Source organism: Leuresthes tenuis, unplaced genomic scaffold (assembly GCF_036924035.1).
Source record: "Leuresthes tenuis unplaced genomic scaffold, fLeuTen1.0.hap1 SCAF_9, whole genome shotgun sequence".
Taxonomy (NCBI): Eukaryota; Metazoa; Chordata; class Actinopteri; order Atheriniformes; family Atherinopsidae; genus Leuresthes; species Leuresthes tenuis.
This window is the reverse complement of record NW_027325363.1, coordinates 24,568,615-24,591,330: the sequence shown is the minus strand read 5'-3', so window position 1 is coordinate 24,591,330 and position 22,716 is coordinate 24,568,615. Positions and strand designations below refer to the sequence as shown.

Below are 22,716 nucleotides of genomic sequence, written 5' to 3'. Positions count from 1 at the left end.
TTTGGCTTCTTTGCACGATGGAGGTTTAACTCGCAGTTGTAGATGGTACGATAAACTGTGTTCACAGGCATTGATTTCTGGAGGTGTCCCTGAGCCCATGCAGTAATTTCAATGACAAAATCGTGCCTGTTTTTTTTAATGCTGTGATGACTGAAAGCCTGCAGATCACATGCATTCAATATTGATTTTTCAAATCAATGATTTTCTGACTCTTTCTCTTTCGACGATATAATGAACTGTAGATGATGGAATATTCAAAGTCTTTGCAATTTTACATCGAGAAACATTCATCTGAATTTGCTTTCCTGGCTCTTTTACGTGGGCCTTTTCAAACCGGGGTGGATGTGCCTTTGCTGCGCAATGTGTAAAAATACAGAGATGGAATTGAGGTCAAAGTCAATTCACCAGTTATATGCCCCTGAGTCAGGAAGGGAGGTTGTAACAGAGGCAAAACTATCCTGCCTGCTTCACACATCAAGTCAGCATCATAGAACTTGCCACTGCTTTTTGTCACTAAGCTGATATTTTTATGGACACGGTGATGCCGGACTGAGCCGCCTCAGTTTTCAGCGTTCTACTGTGAATATAAGATTTATGAGATTTGAAAATCACTCCATTTGGTTTATATTTGAATTTTACCACAGTTTCCTATAGTTTTTGGAATCGTACATACAATTAAACAATACTGCAGGATCCCCTTTTTTTACTCAACTCCTGATGATGACGATGTTTTTGATAATGGAGGTGTTAGGTGTTGGAGGCGGGGACATCCTCTAATACAGAGACGGTAACGGTGCCCGTTTTAAGGTTTACAAATTCATACCAAAGGGTATGACTGAACAAATAGTATTGAATAGATGCAGTAGGTAACACATTTGCTTATTTGGTAAGGTTCTTTGTTTAGGCACCAGTTAAAGAGTTTTTTTAAATGATCATTTTTGCCTCAAGTTGTTGAAAAGACCCCACACTGAGTGTTTTATTTCTTACATCATCGTCAGGTTTTGAAATGTCAGATGATATGATTTCTGCTTTCCTTGATGTGCTTACATTTTGTATGTCTCCATGTCGAAGTATACATCTGTTTGACATGAGGCATCACATGTTTGAACAAGCGGCCCTCTTTTGTACAACCCATGATAAACAAAAGGGAAACGAATGCTCTGAGGATAGCAGTGCTGTAAAATGAATAAAGGACTATTTGCCAAGAAATTTTAGTGTTGGCTCATCAATGATCGGATGGAGAAATACTTTCTGATTGTGCATTTTTTGTTAAGTGTGATGCTTGATTATCATATTTCTCTGTATTTTATCATTCACCACTACTTTTTCCGCTTTAAGGCTACAGACTGAAGCTGTCTGGGCATGAAAAATGACAGAAAACAATAATATGTACTAAAAATCCATCAGAACTGCACAACAAGAAGGTTGTTTTTCATGGTTCGGTGTTAATAATTACTCTAATGAATAACCTGCTGAATCTGCCTAATGTCACACTTGACCAAAGTTCTCACTTAAGCTGACCATCCCAACACTGCTGCCCAGATTTTTCATCTCATCCATAGAACTGTAGGTACAGAACAAGCTTCACACAAAGCTACAGATAAACCCAGGGCAGGCTGCTTTGCCTTTACAGCTGATTCAGTTTGAGGTAAAAACAAAGTGAGTCTCAGTAGAGCAATGGAGAGCCTCTCATCAGACAAGGTGGTCATCAGCAACGCGGCGGATATCACTGTCATTGTTGGATATTTCCTGGTCGTTATAGGTGTTGGCGTTTGGGTAAGTGCTCCTGACAGAGTGCTCGATTCTCAGAGGATTATAGCTGAATTTCACTGAGTAACAATATTTCTCTGTGCTCAGTCCATGTTTCGAGCCAATCGTGGGACAGTGGGGGGGTACTTCCTGGCAGGACGCACCATGAGCTGGTGGCCGGTAAGTTCAATGTAAAAAAAGTGAATAAACACGCCATGTAGGCTGATATAAGCTTACAGATATCGGCTTATTTGTTGAGAACAGCAGGAAGCTGTAGAACAGAAATTCTGGAGATGGTTTTACTATCAGATTAACTTTCAACCAAAGCATGCCCAGCTTTGGAAAAAAAACTGAAGAACCTTCAGTTTGAATAAAGTTACACAGGCTTCTGTATTATTATTATTTTCAAGACACTTGTCAGGTGTCTGAGTGCGCTGAAACAGATTCTGCTTGTTGTGATTCACGTGTTCAAAGACAAATCCTCTTTTCTTCTACCATGTCTAGACGCAGCTCTGTAAGGTCACACTGTCCTTGAATTTATAGAGAAACCATAACCCTGGACGGTATTTACTTGCTTTGAGTCTTCACAACAACTTCAAGTACACTAAAAAGTTACTTCTGTGATGGAAGAAGAGGGAAATGTTGTGTCAGCCTCGGGTTTTTATCTTAACACATGCAAGCAGGAACATTTTTCAGAATGTGGCCTTTATGTCAAACGTCCTCTGATGACTGCACTCCTCTAAATTCTTACAGGATTAGCTGAACCTTTGGTGTGCTTCCATGTTCCTGTCATAGGTTGGTGCATCTCTGTTTGCCAGTAACATCGGTAGTGGTCACTTCGTGGGCTTGGCAGGAACTGGAGCAGCCAGTGGCATTGCTGTCGGAGGGTTTGAGTGGAATGTAAGTCACTGTTTCCATTTGATTCAATTCCGCACCTAAGCTGATAACCCGCACATTTTGTGGGGCTCTTCATAGGCACCACTGTACATGACTAAAAATGACTGTAATCCAATGCAACATGGTCATGTACGAACAGGGAGAAGTTCTAAATGTGGCCTATGTCATTGTGTGCTGTTGATATGCCAGGCTCTGTTCATCGTGTTGCTGCTGGGCTGGCTGTTTGTACCCGTCTACCTCACAGCTGGGGTGAGAAGTTCTTCCTGTAAGATCATTATAGTTAACTGGAAACATACAAAAGTACATAATTCTCTAATGTGTTGGGATGATGTACTGTGTTAGGTGATCACCATGCCACAGTACCTGAAGAAGAGGTTTGGTGGGACCAGAATCAGCCTCTACCTGTCCATTATCTCTCTCTTCTTGTACATTTTCACCAAGATCTCAGTGAGTCCTTCAGTCTGAGCACACATAAGAAAAAGTACTTGTTGTGTGTATATTTCTACAACGGTTTTTTTTCGACTGTGTCTCTCTCCAGGTGGATATGTTTTCAGGAGCTGTGTTCATACAGCAGGCGTTAGGGTGGAACATGTATGTGTCCGTCATCGCTCTTCTTTTAATCACAGCTTTGTACACTGTTACAGGTATGTGGTCAAATGAGTGATTTCTGTGAATGTGTGATATGTACTTTTTTTTTTTTTTTAAAGAAGAAATCCCTGTGTTGAGATGTCGTCGGACTGTTCGACAGAAAACTTCTGTGGCTCTTGAAGAAGCAGTCTGAAACAACACTGAAGTTGTTAAAGTGATGTGTGAAAACTACAAATTCATATTCGAAGCCTGAGTTACAAACAAAGACTGCATGTGACCCTTTGGTATATGTACCAACATTTTGAAGCCTTAGGTTATGGAATTGTATGTAATTGTATTGAATGAAGAAGACTCTGTAATCTCTTTAGATTACTCATTATATGAAAAAAACTGATTGATTGAGAAGTGTACAATCGGGCATCCTTAACAACTACCAGAGATGCCCCACCTAGTGGACATTAGATAGAATGCAGGTTTAAAGCACTTGTTTAAAGCACGAAGTTGGTTTCATTTGTCAGTCCTTAAGGCAATACCCATATTGATATGTAGTCTAGGGTTTCCAAATGGAACGCAGCCAGGGAGTTTGAAAAGAAAGTGGATACTGAAGGACCAACATTTTTTTTTCTTGATTGGTTCCCACTGATACTTTTGCCATTACGCCAGCCAATCCTGGTCATTTTATGCTAATCCAAATCAGAGACTGCACAGACACAAGATCCCCCACTCAAGAGTTGTGTCCTGCATCTTTGTCACATGGTTTTCCACAACTGACATGCCCCATTAGGAGACTAGCGGCAGTCTGTGGGTGTATTATTTCCAAATCATGGGAGATGTTAATGTGAGATCAGGCTTTGTTTCTTTTGTCTTTTTTTTAACATTCTGGGCCTAAAGTTGTATTGTTTAGAACAGCAAATCAGGGCTATAAGTCACTGACTACGAATGGGAGACACATGCTGATGGGTTCTTCATGATATTGTACACTAATGATTTTTACTCAGAATCTAACGTACTGGACATGTATTCAATGTAAATCCACGTTTTGAGCCCGAATTCCAGTTGTCTCAGTAAATGGTAGAAAGGCATTTGGCTTATCTTGGCTTTTCTTTCTTTTTGTTAAAAAAATTAAAGTTAAAATAAACATGCTTTCTTCCACATCTGTTGGTCCAGTCGATTGCGCAACATCATCATCTTTTTAGATGTGTTTATGTTTTTCTGGCCAGTCAAACAGCACTTTTTTTTCAGAATTAATATTAATTAGCTTCTTTTTTTTTAATGAAAAGCATTTTGGGATATCAAGAAGTAAAGAGTTTTGAGCTTGCTCATAATCTGATCGTAAAAAAAACAAAATGCTACAGTGCGTTGCTGGAATGTCCCTTTAATTCTCAGGACATGATCTGTTACAGTGTATTTAAATCCATGTGTATTACCAGGTGGCCTGGCGGCTCTGATGTACACCGACACAGTTCAGACATTTGTCATCATTGCCGGGGCCTTCGTCCTCACCGGATTCTGTAAGTACAAACTTTGCAGCATTGCATCAAATTCTTTCCATTCAGACCAGTGTCTGTGTCTATCTCCAGCAACTTCACACCAATAAAGACTTTAACCAAGCTCTGTAATTATTAATTTTCCTGTAGAGTTTAATGGTATGCTGAGTCTGCAGAAGGGCAAAACTGTTCCACCTTCAGATGACACAACACCAGCCCCGACAGCCTTGTTTAAAGCAAAAGGTCAAAAAACTGTATATTGACTGGCATCTAGTTCTGGTATAGGTTAAAGACAAAGTCCAAGAAGGAAGCAGAACAAGATCAAAGCGGCTGAGAAATCTGCCGTCTGAACTATTTGTGAAGTGTTGATGCGTTGAACAGTTTGTGCTGACTAAGCAGTTAGGGTGGTGTGACACAACAAGGGAGCTCTGAAAAGCACACAAATACAAAACAACGCCATTTATTTGCTCACTATAACATGCTGTTATGCATTCTGGGAGTTCAGGTGTTGTGTCATCAGACAGTAAAAGGTACTGTATACATTTTTGTTTTCTCTGGATTTAATGACAAAGAACTCATTTTGTTTCTTCCTCCCTTCCAGCCTTTGCTGAAGTCGGAGGCTACAGTGGTCTGCTTGCCAAATATAGCTCTGCTATGCCGAGTAATTTTTCCTCCATGGACCCCCTGCGCTACAACATCTCCCCCCAATGCTACATCCCCAGACAGGATGCCTTCAGCCTGCTGAGGGACCCGACCACAGGGGACCTGCCCTGGCCGGGGGTGTTGTTTGGGATCACAATAGGAGGAGTCTGGTACTGGTGCTCCGACCAGGTGAATATTCTGGTCACAGGACTCTGGGTAATAACAGCGAGAGATACAGGGGGAGAAATCTCTTTTTTTCTTTTTTGCCTGAGGTATACGAAGGCTTCTCAGAGGCTTGTGGTTGAAATCTCACTAAAAAGGAGTCTATAACTTTTTAAATCCTTTTCCAAGAGGTAAATGGTACACATGAACTAAATCTATCGGTTCATAATCACGATCGCCCTCCCAGGTTTGTGCGTGTGTGTTTTCCCAATCTCTGTGTAGACAATAGAGAATACACTAATCAGAGTGGGCCTTGGAGTTCAGCTTATTGGATGTTAATATCTGGCATTAGGTTAAGATTAGAAATACAACTGTAAAGGTTAAGGTTAGGATAAGGGGCTTTGGAATACATTATGTTGATGAAGTATCACCATTAGGACACAGAAAAAAATGTGTGTGTGTGTTTTGCCAGATGAAACCAACATTTCTCCACGTTTTTCTTATATCTGCAAAATTTGTTTTCATCTCCCAACTTAGATACAATTTCTTTTTTTCGTACCATGTAAACAATGCAGTGAAGTAGTTCTGGCACAATTCCAGCATAGCTAAGCATAGTTACAGTGACTACAGTTCTTTTTACAGGTTCTGACCGCAGAATCACTTCACAGCAGACTTTCTTACTACACTGGATCATTACATGATAAAGCACTCGTTCTTCATGTGCAGCAGTGAAATGTTTATTCAGGGTTTGGAACAGGGATTTGGAGTTGGCACAAAAGACATAGAAAAGTCAGGCTTTACAAAAAAACACAAGGATTTACTCAGATTTTCATTTTCGTAACAGACTGTATGAACTCAATATGTTTCATGTTGTCTCATCAACTCAGTTTCATTTCTTAGTACATGTCTGTTCCTGCATTTTAGGCCTGCAACACATTCCAAACAAAGTCAGGACGGTAGAGGTTTTACCACTTTGCCGTTCCCTCTCACAGCTGTTACAATACGCTCTTCGTTTAGTGACAACAACAGTGATGAAGCATTTCAGGTGGAACTCTGTTCCATTCTTCCCGTGAACGCCACTTAAAGCGTGCAACAATGCAGGGTCATCATCATCTAATTTTTCATTAAAAGAATCTGGATTTGGTCAGGACTGCAAGCAGGCCGGTCCAGAACCGGCGCCCTGTTCCTTATCTGTTCAATCCCAGATGATGACTCTGGACAAAGTTAACACTAGGCTTTTTTGTTTGTTGTTGCTGCAATAAACTTTTAAGTGGCATTTGTGAATGCAATTTTAGTGCTTAACAAAGGTTTCCTAACAAAATCCTTCATCCATGTGATCTCATCAGCTACTGATGAACAACTGTTTTTTTATGTGGTGCCAACGGATGGAAGGTCACAGATGCCCACCTCAGGATTGCTCATTTGGACTTTTTACTCTGTAATAGCACTAGATTTTTTAACTGTTTAATGCTAATATGTTTAATGCTAATATGCAGATGTAGATATGAAATGGGATTATTCTCTACAGTTTCTCTTACAGGATCATTATTTCTATATTTTTAATGATTTAAATTTTTTTTGCAATGCAGGAGTGGATACATAGTCAAAAATGCAATGAAATGTCTTGGGTTCGTACTATTTGCTTTGGAAAAGTAAAAACCAAAGTTAAAACTAACCCAAGTGACGCAGACAACCTGTTGAACCTGTTGCCAGTAAACATTACAAGGAGAAGGAACCAAAGGACACAAGGCACAGAATTATCAGATGAACTACGACTCCTTCAAAAACCGGATCCAAACTTCTTAGAAAAGTGGAAGCTGATGTTCTTCTGAGTCTGCATATGTGTGTTCCTCCAGGTGATCGTGCAGCGATGCCTGGCAGCTCGCAGCATCACCCATGTGAAGGCCGGCTGCATCCTGTGCGGCTACCTCAAACTGCTGCCCATGTTTCTCATGGTATTCCCCGGTATGATCAGCAGGATCCTCTATCCAGGTTTGTGGCATGGACATCATCTGTCACACCCCGTTAAAGCAAGGCTGACGAAAACAAAAGAAATATCTGAGCGAGTGACACAAGCCTCTGTAGACACCGTTACGCTGCGGCCTGTTGGTTCTTTGGAGCTTGCCTTGTTATGTTGGTGGTCTAAGAATATGAGAAGTATAAAGTTTAAATGCTTGCAGTTATTTTTTGTTGCATCTCAGGCAACACCCACAGATCGTTAGCACATTTTTGAAGTTATTGCTGTATCATGCAGGTCTAACCACCAGCCAGTGATGTTGTGCAAAACATGTTGTTTTCTACAGAGAAAACATGTTCTATTTATTGAAATACTCATCAGTGGTTGAGCAAACAGTTAAGAGCTGTGAAGCAGTGCTGCCTGTAAAGCAAAAGTTGTAAAGGATAAAAGTCAGCACGGCAAGAAAGCAGAACAACTGATAAGAAACATGAAGTTTTCACATCTGATACGAGCACGCATGACTTACTGTAGATAAGCCACAGAAGTCTGTGTCCATGTGTGTGTTTCCGTCCACCTGTAGATGAGGTTGGCTGTGTGATCCCGGAGCACTGTAAAAAGATTTGTGGGACTGAGGTGGGCTGCTCCAACATTGCTTATCCTAAACTGGTGGTGACAGTCATGCCCAGCGGTGAGGACAAATGAGCTACTTTGCACATTACCTTCCACGTCCCGCCCTTCATAACCTCCTGCTGTTCCTCTTTGCTCTCTGGCCAGGCTTGCGAGGCCTGATGCTGGCTGTGATGCTGGCTGCTCTCATGTCCTCTCTGGCCTCCATCTTTAACAGCAGCAGCACTCTGTTCACCATGGACATTTGGACCCGCATCAGACCACAGGCCGCTGAGCGTGAGCTCATCATTGTAGGCAGGTAAACAGATGATAATATGGATGTTTGCTGTTATTCTCTAGAAGTTTCCACTGTTGTATTTCTGTATGACAAAAATCGAATCCGTGTGTAGTCTATCCAGATGACTTGTGCTGTAATCATTATATCTGTATTTATTTCTTATATTTCTGTGACGCAATGCTGTTGCTCTATGCACACAATTTATACGATTAAGGCTTCACTAAGGACTTATCAATCAAGCAAAGGCCATAGAATACTATATAAATGAATAGATGAAAGTTATCAGCTGAAATTCAGGCAGATTAGACTGATACAAGCGTTTATATTCTGCACTTTTTTACTCAAAACTTGCAGTTTGAACCACTTTTACATGGTTTATTACACCAATAATATGGACTGGCCTCCTCCCATATCTTATGATCATTCCTCTCCACTTTAGAGTCTGGGTTCTGTGCATCGTAGCCATCAGTATCTGCTGGATCCCAGTAGTCCAAGCAGCCCAGAGCGGTCAGCTGTTTGATTACATCCAGTCAGTCTCCAGCTATCTGTCTCCCCCTATCGCCTCTGTCTTTCTGCTGGCTGTGTTCGTTAAGAGGGTCAATGAAACGGTGAGAAAGCATTTGCCTGCATGGATTATATCATTCCAAATCATACAGGACTTTCAATCTGTCTTCACCTCCAGGGTGCTTTCTGGGGCCTGATAGGTGGTCTTATGATGGGTCTGTGTCGGATGTTGCCGGAGTTCTGGTTTGGCTCTGGCAGTTGCATTTTCCCTTCTCAGTGCCCTTTCCTCATATGCGGAATCCACTACTTGCATTTCGCCATCATACTCTTCTTCTGTACGTCCGTGTTGGTGCTGCTGGTCAGCTGCTGCACCAAACCTATAGAGGATCAACATGTAAGTGACTTTCTAACCTCACAGCTACACTGATTCACTAAGACTTAAGACCCCAGATCAGACAGCTGCTAGTTTATCAAAAGGTCCACATGAGAACATGTAAGAATTTTTGTTCTGCAACAATATAACATTTCAAAATGGAGACCAAAGAAACAGATCTGTGTCTCTCCTTTCAGCTTCATCGCCTGGTGTTCAGTCTCCGACATTCAAAGGAGGAGAGGAAAGATCTGGACTGGGAGCAAGAGGAAAAAGGGAGGAGAGCCCGGAGAGAGGCTAAGGAGAGGGCAAGGGAGAAAAACGTGGTAACAGGTAAACAAGAAAAGAACTCAAACTGAAAGAGACAGCTAAAGAAGACCTCCTAGCACAAAATATTCTTCTCTTTCAGTGTCTGAGGAGCAGGAGAAGTCTGGAATCTGTCATCTTGTTCGTAGTTTCTGTGTCCCAGGTGGTGACTCGCAAGCTCACGAGCAAGAAGAACCTGAGGAATCAGAGCAGCAGATGCCTGACATCAGTGAGGCTCCAGTGTGGATGTACACTGTGGATGCAAATGCCACCATCATGATGGCTGTGGCCGTTTTCATGTGGGGATACTTTGCTTGAAGGGGTCCTCTCGTTCTGAAAAATGGATGTCAAAACGTGTGGATTTGTCTGTTAATTTGATGTAGATTGAATCGAGTCAGCCTTCAAAGAACTCAGATGCAAACAAAAGTGTCGCCATCTGTTGGCAGTGATTCGCCACTGCACTCTAAAGAGAACGTATAAGGCAGAGTCTGGAAACGTTTATCAAGTTAGAAAACCATTACTGTATAAAGTTACGTGTCCATTCGATCACAAGTCAGTCTTAAAAGGTGGGAAAATACAAAATTAGTTTGTGTAGGAAAGTTTAAATCAATAAAGCTTTAAGTAGCCCTAAAATTGTTTTTTTTTTTTTTTCTTTCTGACAACCTTAAAACTTTTTCTTATAAAACGATCAATGAAAGATTGCAGTGACTTCATACCAACCACCTCCACACTCTGAGAACGACAAAGTGCTGATTGTCAGACACATTTACTCAAGTGTTCATATTAGGGACCTGGTTTTCCCGGGCAGCTTGTAGATTTTACTTGCATTAAAGCAGACAAATTCATTACATGGTGTCATAATAACAGTTTGTAGTTATGACTTCGTGACTCGAGTGTTATTTTTCCCCTTTTGTCCAAAACTGTATCACACTCACAAGCTGTTTAACTGTTAATCACCCCAAATTCAGCTCTGGTAAGATTGAACAGCATCATTTCAAAGAAATAACAATAATAATCAACTGTTTGAAAGTCATTAGCAGCGAGCCTTGTATTTATTTACACACCACACGAACAACCCAGGGATTCAGATTTCCAGTTTTAATCATCACTTGTTTTTATTTAAGCAGATATTTCCCATTAGCATTGTACACATCTGCAACCTAGAGGTCTCCCATGACTACCCAACCATCATTCCCATCTCCATGCAGTTTCAACATCATTCAACACATCAGTTTCTCAGTGTCCAGTCTGTCAGCTTACAGGGGTCAGGGAGTGTAAAAGCAAGGGAGAGAGGGGAAGGACAGATAAAGAGAGTTTTTCTGTTTTCCTAAGGAAGAGTCAGAGGCCATCACCAGGCACTGTTCATCTTGCACTCCCAACACCAGGAGTTCTGGGTGGATCCAGTAAAGCTGGATGGAGTGTATCAAGCATCTGAAACCTAGCAACTTAAATGGTCTGTGCAAATCCCAAAACTCTTGATCATCTGCGAGGTATCCGACACCTCTGTCTCCTGCAGGGTGGGTAAGAGGTAGGGGGCTTTTAAGGCTGGAAGCTGGTGTATAGAGTTTCTGCTGACTGTGGTGGATGGTTTCGCTCTCTTCAAACCGCGAATGACGGCTTTGGCAAACGCTGCCCTCGGCCGGATCGGAGGACGGTGGGATGGAGGGATAGAAGAGAGCTGGGGGTTAAAATAAAATACTCCAAAATGGAGTATTTAAAAAAAAACAAACAAACAAACAAACAAAAAAACATCTTTGCAGGTTGAGTAGGGTGACAGACCGATACAAGGAGAACACAGTCCTCAAGAATAAAAGCAAATACAACAGCAAACATTCTGACACACAACCCAATAAAAACAGCCAAACAAAAAGAAAAAAAAAAAGGCAAACAAGCAAAATCAATCAAACCATACAAAGTGACATCAGGCCTTTCCAAAGTGACATCAAGTTTCTCTTTTTAATCCCATTCAAGTCCATCTCCCATAATTCTCTGTAAACCAGAAAGTACTCAGTGGCTCCTCTTTATGGCTTGGTCAGCAAGGTTAGGGTCCACTCTAAAACAATGACGAGGGTCTCAACAAGACTGTGCCTGTCATCAACCAATGGTATGGCTGTTTCAGAATCAAAATCAGTGAAAGAAGCAATGATTTCAGCAGCATCATCAGGGGACTGACCAACATAGTACATTACAGAACATTCAGAAAAATAGAAACGCATGTTGCAGGACAGGTAAGAACGGCATCTTGTACAATGGAAAAAAATAATAAATCAAGTTTGCTTCATACAATCACATTTCTATTGTAACTCTGAACATTCCATCACTGAAAAGTTTGACATCTGCTGGACTCCATACAGCTCATTCCTTAAAGCACCACTGTACAGCTAACATGGAGGTTTGTGATACAACACAGAACACAACAAGTGGAGTAGTAAGCAGGCTCTAGGGCATTACATTTCTATGCATCTCTTTATGAATGCTAATCTCCATGAAATACACAGCAATGTTTTCACATGAACGACCTACTGAAACTGCCATGTGCATAATTAGACAAAAACCCAATGATTAGGGGGGGCAGAGAAAGGACTGACTGACAGCAGCAGGAGAGGACCCCAACCCTGGTATACAAACTCTTAAAACAGCCACTGTGGAGCACAGTAGGGGAGAGAGGGATTCTGGAGGGCTTGGAAAAAAAAAAAAAAAGGCAAGGAGTGTGACACACTTCTCCTACTTCTTTACCTCTCAACCTCAGTCTGCTGAGGCAAGTATGAGAAAGAAAGATGAACGCAAAGAAAAAATGAAGTCCGAGAGTGTTGATTCCTCCTCATGCTCGCTCTGTTTCCCCGTCCTCTGACCAGTGATGGGAGAGAAAGGAGGAGGTACACTGAATGAGATGAGAGTAGGTATGTGCGCGGTGTACTCGCTCAGACTACCTGGCCTCCTCCCTCCTGTCCTCCCTCTTGGTGCGAATGGGCTGAGAGCCGTCAGCAGGGTGCTGGACCCAGTTGTTATCGTGGAGCCCAACACGGCAGCCTGGCGTGTCTTTGTCCGTACGCCGGCAGCACATCCAGTAGGAACGTCCATAAGGCAGGTCATGGTGGTAAGGTTTGGGGTGCCAACGGCACAAAGAAACGTCCCCGCGCTCATACTGTCGCTTACACTGTTTGCAGGGGTCATCCCTGTAAAGAGGGTCTTGATTCCAGCGTGAATCCACTGCGCGCACCCCGTATGTCTCAATCAGCACCTTGAAGTAGTGACAGGTGCACTTAAGGGCTGCCAAAGAGCGTGTAGGCAGGTAGCTGAAGATGTTGACCATGATGTGGTCAGGGAGCAGTAGCATGTACTGTCGTGGTTCCAGGAGCCGCTGAATCTGGAAGCGGATCTCCAGGAAGTCATGAGACACGTGGCGGTAGAGGCGACACAGTGAAGGGTCTGAGCAGTCCTCCCCAACACTTGGCGAGTCTGGTCGAGTTGCCCGCTCCCCTGAGCTCACTGCCACCCCTGCCCCAGGACTGTTGTTGTTGGCACAGTCCAAAGAGCACATTCCTGACCCACTGCCAGTGGCCTTAGCTTTTACATCCTCCTCTGGTCCCCGAGGGGGCTGAAAGAAAAAGAGTTGTCCTGGAGGGGGGTCATCTGATGAAGGGTCAGTCGAGTTTCCAACTCCTCCACCACTCCCTCCCCCACTAGGCACAGCAAAACACACCGTCTCCTCCTGCACGTTCTCTGTGCTGTCCTTGCCATAAAAAACACATTGGTCCACAGCACCAGTCACCACCACCTCCACATGGAAACCAGTCACACGCTCCCTCCCCACACCTGCAGCCTTTTTCTCCCCAGATGAATGCTCCTGGCTTGGGTCTGGGCTGCTACAGGCCGGCCTATCTGAGTAATGGAGGTCTCCATCTGGTTTGGGGGCAGCAGTAGTGGCGGCAAGCAGCAGACTGCTGGGGTCTCTTGATGAGGGACTTACAAGCTGGTACAGGTCACAGGTGATTTTCTCTTTGGCCCTGGCTGCTGCTTGATTACTCCCACCACCACAGCTCATAAACATACACCGGGACCGACCAGCTGGTTCCAGCTGAGAACGTGGGTCCAGATTTGATACTCTGAAAGCTATCCTAACCTCCCCATGACTACGGTTGGTTGGTGGAGGTGATGATACAGTGTCAGACTCCCCTCCTCTCCTTTGCTCCCCATCTTTGTCTTGATTAGAAGACTGGATTCCAGGACCAGCGCCGAGATGGAGACGATTCTCAAGGTTCTGGGACTCGAAATGTGCAATGGCCTGAGCTACCTTACATGACTCTTGCTGCTCCTCGAATTCCTGGTCTGTCTGGATTGGAGATGACGGCTTCTCGTCCTCTTTGGAGGGCCGACCATTTGAACTGTTCGACACAAATACCATTGGAGAGGGATCTGACACTGTGCCTCGGAGTAGAGTGTGCTGGTTGGGAGTAAGGCCCAGACTGTGAGTAGTGGTAGAGGGCTGGTGATGGTGCTGACTTCCATGAACAGCCACAATCCCCTGAAGGGCCATGGCAGTCCTCTGCTCAACCAAGGCAACCATCTCTGCCACAGAAAGCAGGTCAGTTTCACTTACACCGCCAAGCTGTGGCTCATCAGGGCTGGGAGGCGCAATGGTGGTGTCATGACTGACAGTGTTGGAGCGTGTTGGAGGGTCATAGGATGAGCATCGTCTTCGTCTTTTGGCTTTACTGCAGTCAGTTGCCCAGTTACCTTTAACCTGTGGGGAAGAAGTAATCCATCTTTAATTGAGAAAGAACTTAATCAAACTAAAATCTCTTACAAACACAGAAATCACTGCTTCATTTTGTGTCAGCTTCTTACCTTCATGGCGCTCGGTCTGGGTTGACCTGCTCCACTGAACTGGTGCGCAACAAAGAAGGCAATCTTCTCCTTGGTGTTGCCTGGCTTTATAACATACCAGGTGTCTAACAGCACACGTCCATCCTCCATCTGGGCCCCTGAAGTGGGTGGTGAGGGAGGAGCTGAAGGGGGCTGTGGGGTCTGGCTCCTCGACAGGGCGCTGGATTCAAGCTCAGGTTCAGGTGGAGTGTTCTCTGAGCCCACATCCTCCTCTTCTCCACCTCCCTCCTGCACCCCAACAATCATCCCTACATCTTCACTTTCATTTGCTGTCCTTCGGGCACCTTGAGATGGCTCAGGCTTGCAGAGCGAAGGGGACCCTGCACCACTGCCACCTCCACTGCTGCTCCCTGAGCCTGGACTCCTGGCTTTGTTCTGGGAGTAGGTGCCAAATGGGCGTGGGCACCACAGCCGGATGTGGGAGAAGGTGTCTCGGTCCATCAGGATGGAGACCACCGTGGCATATCTGCATCTATGCTAGCCAGCAAACACCAAAAGCTCTCATTGTCGACTCCTTGTTCCAATGCCAACCCGATCGGCACAAACACAAAGCTCCCCACCTGCACCGGGCATACAACCTGCATCAATGCAAAGACATAGGGAGAAAAGGGTGAGGCACAGGCAGAGAGGGGAAAGAAAAAGTCCGAAATTAAAACAGAGATCAGATCACTAGAGTAGCAATCCCTGTCAGTGTTAGGCTTAATTTAGACAATCAATAGCAATTTGGGGCTGTACTGAACAGTTGCCTTGAGGTATTCAGACAAGCTGTGATCATTCTGCACCTGCAGCCAGACCACTTGCATGCAGAGAACACAGCTATCATACTGTTATTAAAACTAATCGCAAATAGCCTGCCTCGCACTTTTGCCAAACTCAGTTAGCAGATACATTTGCTAATGCATACCAAGAGAATATCCTCCACTTTGGAGCCTACAAATCAAATCAAAACAGATTACATTTCAGGTTTGAGGTCTGCAACCAGCAGATGAAAGGGATGAAAGATGGAACACAAGAGCACCAAATGCATTCTCCTCTCTCCCTCTGCATCTCAGCGTTTCAAAGAGGACTTGCTTAATAGGAGGCAACATAGGGAGGAGCACGCAGGCATATGCTGGACCTATTTATAGCAAACGGCAGCAGGGGGTGGGGTAGAGGCAAAACTGCTGTTGCCGTCCTCACCCCTTTCTCCATGCCAATGAGCCTATACTACAAAATAAGGAGGGGGAAGCCTTTCGTCCACCCAGCATGCTTTGCTTCTGTAGCTAGGCCAGCTGTAGGGAATGCCAGGAACGTGCCGGCATACTTAAGGACAGACACAAGTGGCAACGCAGCAACTCGTTTCACTCACTGCGACATTGTCTGCGCTTATATAATGCCTCTTAACCAAAGTAGTTCAACAAAGCACTTTACAACCCATTCAAATGCAAACACACCCATTCTGAAGGTTACTTCTTATACATTACATACTTAAGCGGCATTAAAGGATTAAAATGGATTAAATGGACAGGATTGTCATAATTCATATAAATTCAAGACAGCAACAAAAAAAAAAGTACAATGCAGCTTCTAACATAAGGAGCAATAATCTATAACCATTGCATATTTGTGCTACTTGGGGAAAAAAGGAAAATACTTGAATATATATGTAAAAAAATGCCACATTTATTCTTGGTCAAGATTAAAAAATTAATGAATGTGTAATCTTCATCCGGCTTTAAAGATATATTTGAGCTTTTTTACAGTGGGCTGTGTTAAGTACTAATGAATAGTCAGTTTACTCCCAATTTCGGGAATCAGAAAGCATTTCTGAGCCAAGCTAACTGCTACGCTGAAAGGAGCCACCAGAAGAGCCAACTTAAACTTCCAATTTCACATTGGCACAAGGCAGCAATGCGGCTTTCTAACCGTGACTTTTTTGCACCATTTCCTCATGAAGAGGTTTTACTATCCCAGGCCAATCTCATCGAAACAAAAAAACTCTTACTGAACTAAACGTGCCAACTATGTGTGGCAGTGAAGCGTTTATGCGAAAGTAAGAGAGTTTAAGAAATTAACCAAACTTAGTAACACACTTTATGTTTGTTTCATAGCAGTTATGCATGAGTCTACACCCCTGCGCACCCTGTGGGAAGCTGGTTTGTCTGCAAATGTTCCAGTAAAAGCATACAAGGCTGGTATCTACACCGGGGCTGAGACTATCAGATTTTGACTTCATTATGGTGGCCAAAGGAATTCATGACAATGATACTTTTTGCACCATCAATGGAAACAAAAAAAAAATAAAAAAATACACTTTTTGTAAAAAAATTCCAATAAGCCTTTATCTTTAGATTTTATTGCATGCTCCTTTTTGATAGGGAAATGAATGACATCTGAAATAAGAGTGTGGCGACTTGTTAAACAGAACTCAGTGAGAGTGAACACAAAGATAACAAGCGGAATCATATTTTACAAAGACAAACAAATGAGCAACTGAACCAAAAGCTCCAAAAAGGCCTAATCATTAATCATCATAAAATGTAACCTGAAAAAAAAATCCCTTGTGTCGCGGATAATTAGGAGGCGTTCCTTAAACCCTGGCCTCTTTTCGATTCTTAAGGGAATCACACAGCCATGAAGTCTACCAATGTTTTAGTGATGCCTTCAATGCAGACGCGTAAACTAGGAAGTCTGTCTTTCTAACAGCGTTAGCCGACCTTAAACCTTCACTCTCCCTCGATTCTTTAGCTTTGCCTAAAGCATAACCAAGGGAAAGAAAATACTGTCGAGCCCAAAGCTACAAGAAGTTGGCTTTAACAACACAACTAAGGCTTTCCTGTTCACTCGCAGGACAACTGACAACAATGTCCCTTCTACCATAGTGAAATCCAATTAGGTCCAATTATCCTCGCTTTACAAAGCTTTGATAAAATGGTTGTGGATAAAGTACCAGCTTTTTTTAAAAAAAAAAAAAAAAAAACATATACACCACTGCACACATGAAAAAAAAAAAAAAAAAAAAAACAGTTCCACATAGTAACTGAGTTTATATTACAGGAACCAGTTGTCATCTAATTTGACATCATCAGGGTAACCAATCTGAGCACATGGCTTTAGTGGGAAGATTTCACACATCATTTTCCAAATACTAATTTTTAAGACCATGGTCATACTTATCTAAACTGCTCACCTGAGCAAACCCAATTCCAATCTGAAATTATCTTATAGTTACTAACCCCGTTCATGCAGCAGTTGCAGTCATCAAGTGTCTCTCTGTGATATCACTTCTCATCACATGGTTTTCTTGTAAAATATTAACGAAATGGCTTCTTAGATGGTGGCTGCGACACCTTGTCCCTACGGGGAACTCACATACATAAATTCCAAGTTAATTACAGCACTCAAAACAATAGGATCCCACTGTTTTTCAAGTAAAAAAAAACAAAAAAAACATGTACCTGAGCAATCACAGCAACTTTACTCATATGACCCATTACCAGTTACATTACTGCTCAAAGTCTAGCTCTGATGACTGGTCTCTGCTCTTCGTTTTTCTTTATCCTTCCCTTTGGCAGGTCCTAAATAACTGTGAGCCTGAAGCTGTGGGCTGTATAAAATCTAACTAAATGTTGGTCATGTCTGATTTGGACAGTGTGGCAACAGAAATGTAGCAGAAAGACCCGTTTATTTATCATCATATTTGATCAGTATAGGTCTTATTATGTAGCAAGCTTAACTTCAGTGAGAATTAGGACTGAAGCCCGTTTCCTTTTGTGACTGCTGACGCTTCCCTTTGACAGTATTTAATGAACTGAGCTAAAAAATAAATAAATAAATAAATAAAAATAAAAAAAATCTGCAAAGTCACCATTAATCTATTCTGCTGTGATTTATCATTCTAATGCAAACTGATTTGCTGAACTCATCCCCCAAAAGAAGGAGATAAAAAAAAGGGGAACACAAGCTTGCAGCCTGAAATTCTCACAGTGTTTCTCTTGTTGAATGCGCAACCTTGCTGCACAACAAAAGGTGATCAAAGAGCTTACCCACTAAGTTGTTGACATGTTCAAGATGACACGTTAGCCTGTTGCTCTCCATTTTGGCGATTGTAAGGTTTAAGTAATATGCTTTAAAACGGGTCATTTGTGCCTTTTTCTCTGAAAAGCAGCCTATGAAGTGCTTTGTACATTTGGACTAATGGACTGGCTGAAAGGTGCAAAGAGCAAGCACCACCCACACAGTGTGGTGAACCATTACATATGCTTCCTCTATAATCACAGAGCAACAACTCAACTAAGAGTGGACAGATTATACCGTTGTGAGGAGAGAAAAAAAACAAAAACCCTAAAGAACCTTTTTATTGGCCTCGTCTCTATGACCTCATCAAGAATATTTGAAACCACTCCACCTTACTAGTCATCCGCGCCTCTCCCTTTTCTTCTCACAGAATGCACTGCATCGCTGTTACCATATTGGAAGACACTATAAGAGGAGCCAGATGATAGACAGTCCACCCACAGCTGCACCCTACTATGAAGTCACCCAAACACACCTTAGGTCAAATCTGCTGAGGCGCAACACACTCACAGTCAGGTTACTCATGTCGCTGTCATCAGGTGAAAACCCCATCCTGTCACTTGTTATTCTCGATATTTGCTCACTGTGTTTTGTTTCAATGAAACTCCATAATGAATTTCAAAGGTTGTTTTGGTCTCTGTTGTCAGACTACAGAACAGAATAGTACAAAAATGTCACAGGCCATTAAAAAGGAAACAGCGATTTCTGGACTGTTTCAGTTCAGTTAGATTTCAACACTGAAAAGTCATCCAACAACATAAAAAGGTATAAAAAAAAAAAAGAAGAAAAGTTTATAATGAAACTCACTGTGTGGGATCATAATGTGGGATCAAAGATATAAAGTGGTTACAGACCATTGGCTTTTTAAAATGACACACAGCATAGAGCCTTATTTGTGCAGTGGTGAGATCTCATTTTTTGAAAAGGTGCCATTCTTAGCCAACATCACAGTCCAGTACTTTTCAGCTGAATTAAATCTGAAAAGCGTCTTCCAAATGTCTTAAGAGGTGTAAAAACAGAAGTCAATGTGACTTAACCTTTCCCGCAGAGTATCCCACAGCTGAAGGAGCGTCTCTTATTCAGTCTTCGGTGCACTGCATTGCTCCCGTGAGTTGATCCAAGTTGGATGTTTTTTGCTTTTTCATTTACCATTTAATAACAGTTCCTGCAAATAAAGCCTCAAGTTTGGTTCTAAGCTTTCTGCAACAATCTAATCCTTCAAATCCTGCCCAAGCACAGCGGCAGCGAGTGACCCCACAGCTCCACCATAGTGCCCAGGACTGCATCGTTGGGTCAGAAGTGAATTTCATTAATATGCATTAACACTCAAATCCACATACAGAAGTGAGCAGCTCTTAAAGTATGCAGACATGTCAACAAGAATCTTATTTAAGGATGGTGCAAATCAAGCTCTCACAACATGTAACAGGCAAAATAGGTCCAATCAAATTTCACACTGGTCTGTGCTTAAACCAGATAGATTTGTTAATTGGACCAGACCAAGAGTTTAGATAGCAGTTCTGCTATCTACCTACGTACGTAAATTATGTCAATAATACAGAGTACATCATTCCTCCTCTGTGTTGAACACCGATTAAATGTTTCTAAGATTGCAAAATGTGTCTGAATACACAAGTTTTTAAAGTCACAGGCCCACATTACTGCTACAGTAAAAAATGTGATAATCCACGCAAATATGCACACAAAGGAATATTAACAAGGAACTAATATGTGTAAAAATGCCTTGTTTTGGCCCGTTCAAGTGAAACAGAATTTCTGCTGGACAGTGTAATGTCAGCTGACAAATCAACCCTAACCAGGATAATGGTTTCACTAAACTGCATCTGATGTGTGCGTTCAGACAACAATGCACAAGATCCCAATTGAATGCCAACTTAAAGTTGAACACGTTGGATTAGAAAGTTTGGCATCGATGTCTAAGCTTTCCACTTAGAACCGAGTGTTACGTTCAAAGTTTCTCTTGCGGCAAGTAAGTATATGCATACATAGATTGAAACAAAAGTAAATCAGCCTCATAAGCACAAAACTAATTCCAGATCAGCCCTTTTGAATCCACCAGCTCTCCTCCATTTTCCTTTCTGAACTGTATTATGACTCGAGATGCCAGAAATCCTATAAACGACTGTACAGAAGCATGCAAAAGAATCTTAGCTCAGTCTCCTTCTCGGCATGCGCCTCTCTGAAGACAATGCAACAGACAAGCAACCAGCCGGCCAGCTTTGCTTCACACTGTCAACAGAACAATGGAGTTGAGTGCATTACTCCAGCAATCTGCCCAGGAACGCTACATGAGGGCAGTCTGTCAGTTCAACTGGGACAAGTGGCTGGCAAGTGGCTGACTGGCTTGTGACTGTGTGTGCGCGCACATACGCATGTTTTTTTGCTCTAACACTGTCACAAGTCAGACTCTGAAGCAAGCTTTGATAAGACAATCCTCAAAGCCATTGTGTCAACACAGTGCTCTTTTCTATTGAACACCTTTAAGGAGGTTCAATCATGCATTGTCTAACAAAACCCCATCAAACAGCATACTGTGCGAGTTAATTACTGGCATATCAACCACTTTAACACCACCTTAGCAATAACAACGCTAACTTGTACTGTGCCACTGTCATAAAAACTGATTTTTTATAAACATGTTCACGTAGTTATAAATATCTGTTGTTATAAACCTCCTTGCAACAAGTAAAATGTGTCATAGAAGGCAGCGATTAAGTCTACTGTGCAGCTTCATTTTTGGGCTCGTTGTGATTATCATGTTATTGACCTATTCTCTGATAATGTAATCACCACAGAACATGTTCATATATTGACGTACTAAAGGATGTACTATGATACTTCCCAAGCTGTTGACATGTCTTTTTGTTTACCTAAGAATGTCACAAAGGTTTTAGCCTACATGTCTGAACATGACTTTTAATTACAATAACAACATTTAAGGAAGTAGTCTATTTTGCAGTATCACACTATGGAGTTATAGCAACATAAACGCCAACGTTGTTGTGAGTATACGTCTAAATCGAAGGCCTACGAGTCACTTAACGATTACTTTTCTGTCTGTGTTTTCGATAACCTCATGACCCTGCACAGGCGAACTGAAATGTTACAAGCTCCCGGCTGACAACAAAAAGCTGGATGCAACAAAAATACCAGCGACAACCCTACAGTTATTTTGTATTGTCGCAATCCCATTTGAGCGTCTAACCAACAAATACCTGGGAGACTAGCTGGTTAAACTGTTAGCTTACTTAGCGTCGTAGTAACGCAAATGTCCAGCGCATAATCGGTCAAACAGAACCTGCCAACCTACAGTGTTATTGTTCACCAACTAACGTCTAAATCAACTGGGTTTGTGAAACTTTAAACCATCGTGTAGCATATCAATGACTACTTAGAGCGTTAACAGGTCCTTCCTGTGCTAACGAGTTGGCTAACTGATAAGCACAACTTACCTGCATAATAACATGACAGACCTTGCTAACAAGCTACGGTCAAAAAAAAGAAAAAAATCTCTCCGCTTCATAGTTTAGTTGTTGAATTACCTTGCCAATGTTAACCTCCACAGATAATCCTCTTGATCTGCAGACAATCGGTGACGAGTATTTCTTCGCTGTATTTTCTTCTTACCAAACCAGTCTGTTTAGTCAAATGCAGGTGACACGAGTTGACTATCCGAGTCCACGTAGCTAAGCTAGCTCACTAGCAGGCTAACGTCGACATTAGCCTACAGCTACTTTCTATTATCAACCTTGTCTAGTGGTGGCCGGTATCGCGGCTTGTGTGCCTGTCAGTTCTCTGAACACAGACTAGTGGACTGTGCGCCTTGTTAGGACTCTTAAAAATCGCTCTCCCATTATCTATTTAGAAGTGACACAAGCTTTTACGGTATGTTCTTGGGATACCAAAATAATCAGTGTCAAAACGGCGAGAGGAGGAAGGCCATCTTGTTGACAAGCAGCAGCATAGGGCCCACAGCCAATGGCAGTGCAGAGTCGGTGGTGTGCCCATATATGGCGTCTGCACAGCTCCCTCCCTCTACTGCCCCGCCACTCCCCCACAGCACTACACTGACCACACAATGAAATCGCAACGTTAAAAGATGACAGTGTTATACACAGGTGGGGAAATCTAAATCCACTTAAACCATACTCATAGTGTGAAGACTTGGTTCGCTGTGTGTCCGTTC

At 42.5% G+C, this 22,716-nt stretch overlaps 2 protein-coding genes across 3 annotated transcripts; one reads left to right on the top strand and one right to left on the bottom strand.

Moving 5' to 3' along the window:
- The first annotated feature begins 1,677 nt into the window (after positions 1 to 1,677).
- Positions 1,678 to 10,378, top strand: slc5a2 (solute carrier family 5 member 2). The gene is made up of 15 exons (XM_072392965.1): positions 1,678 to 1,776; positions 1,858 to 1,929; positions 2,545 to 2,649; positions 2,836 to 2,895; positions 2,989 to 3,093; positions 3,185 to 3,290; positions 4,665 to 4,745; positions 5,323 to 5,552; positions 7,382 to 7,517; positions 8,063 to 8,170; positions 8,257 to 8,407; positions 8,826 to 8,994; positions 9,069 to 9,284; positions 9,461 to 9,593; positions 9,670 to 10,378. The coding sequence occupies exons 1-15, from the start codon at positions 1,678 to 1,680 to the stop codon at positions 9,882 to 9,884; spliced, it is 1,986 nt and encodes a 661-aa protein (XP_072249066.1). The 3' UTR covers positions 9,885 to 10,378.
- Positions 10,379 to 10,649: 271 nt separating this feature from the next.
- fbxo46 (F-box protein 46) lies at positions 10,650 to 22,491 on the bottom strand. 2 transcript variants are annotated; one of them, XM_072392963.1, is made up of 3 exons: positions 22,073 to 22,491; positions 14,415 to 15,031; positions 10,650 to 14,310 (listed from the first exon to the last, which is right to left on the bottom strand). In XM_072392963.1, the coding sequence occupies exons 2-3, from the start codon at positions 14,892 to 14,894 to the stop codon at positions 12,493 to 12,495; spliced, it is 2,298 nt and encodes a 765-aa protein (XP_072249064.1). In that variant the 5' UTR covers positions 14,895 to 15,031; positions 22,073 to 22,491; the 3' UTR covers positions 10,650 to 12,492. The 2 variants fall into 2 exon arrangements, with proteins under 2 accessions (XP_072249064.1, XP_072249065.1); XM_072392964.1 differs by lacking the exon at positions 22,073 to 22,491 and adding an exon at positions 17,669 to 17,750.
- Positions 22,492 to 22,716: the final 225 nt, after the last annotated feature.

What these genes read in the sequence shown, in the direction of transcription:
- slc5a2 (XM_072392965.1), top strand. Translation starts at nt 1,678, where the DNA reads ATGGAGAGCCTCTCATCAGACAAGGTGGTCATCAGCAACGCGGCGGAT. An exon ending in GCACCATGAGCTGGTGGCCG is followed by an intron (nt 1,930 to 2,544) that starts GTAAGTTCAATG and finishes TTCCTGTCATAG; the next exon opens with GTTGGTGCATCTCTGTTTGC. An exon ending in AACCTATAGAGGATCAACAT is followed by an intron (nt 9,285 to 9,460) that starts GTAAGTGACTTT and finishes CTCTCCTTTCAG; the next exon opens with CTTCATCGCCTGGTGTTCAG.
- fbxo46 (XM_072392963.1), bottom strand. Translation starts at nt 14,894, where the DNA reads ATGGACCGAGACACCTTCTCCCACATCCGGCTGTGGTGCCCACGCCCA. An exon ending in CCAGACCGAGCGCCATGAAG is followed by an intron (nt 14,311 to 14,414) that starts GTAAGAAGCTGA and finishes TCTTCCCCACAG; the next exon opens with GTTAAAGGTAACTGGGCAAC.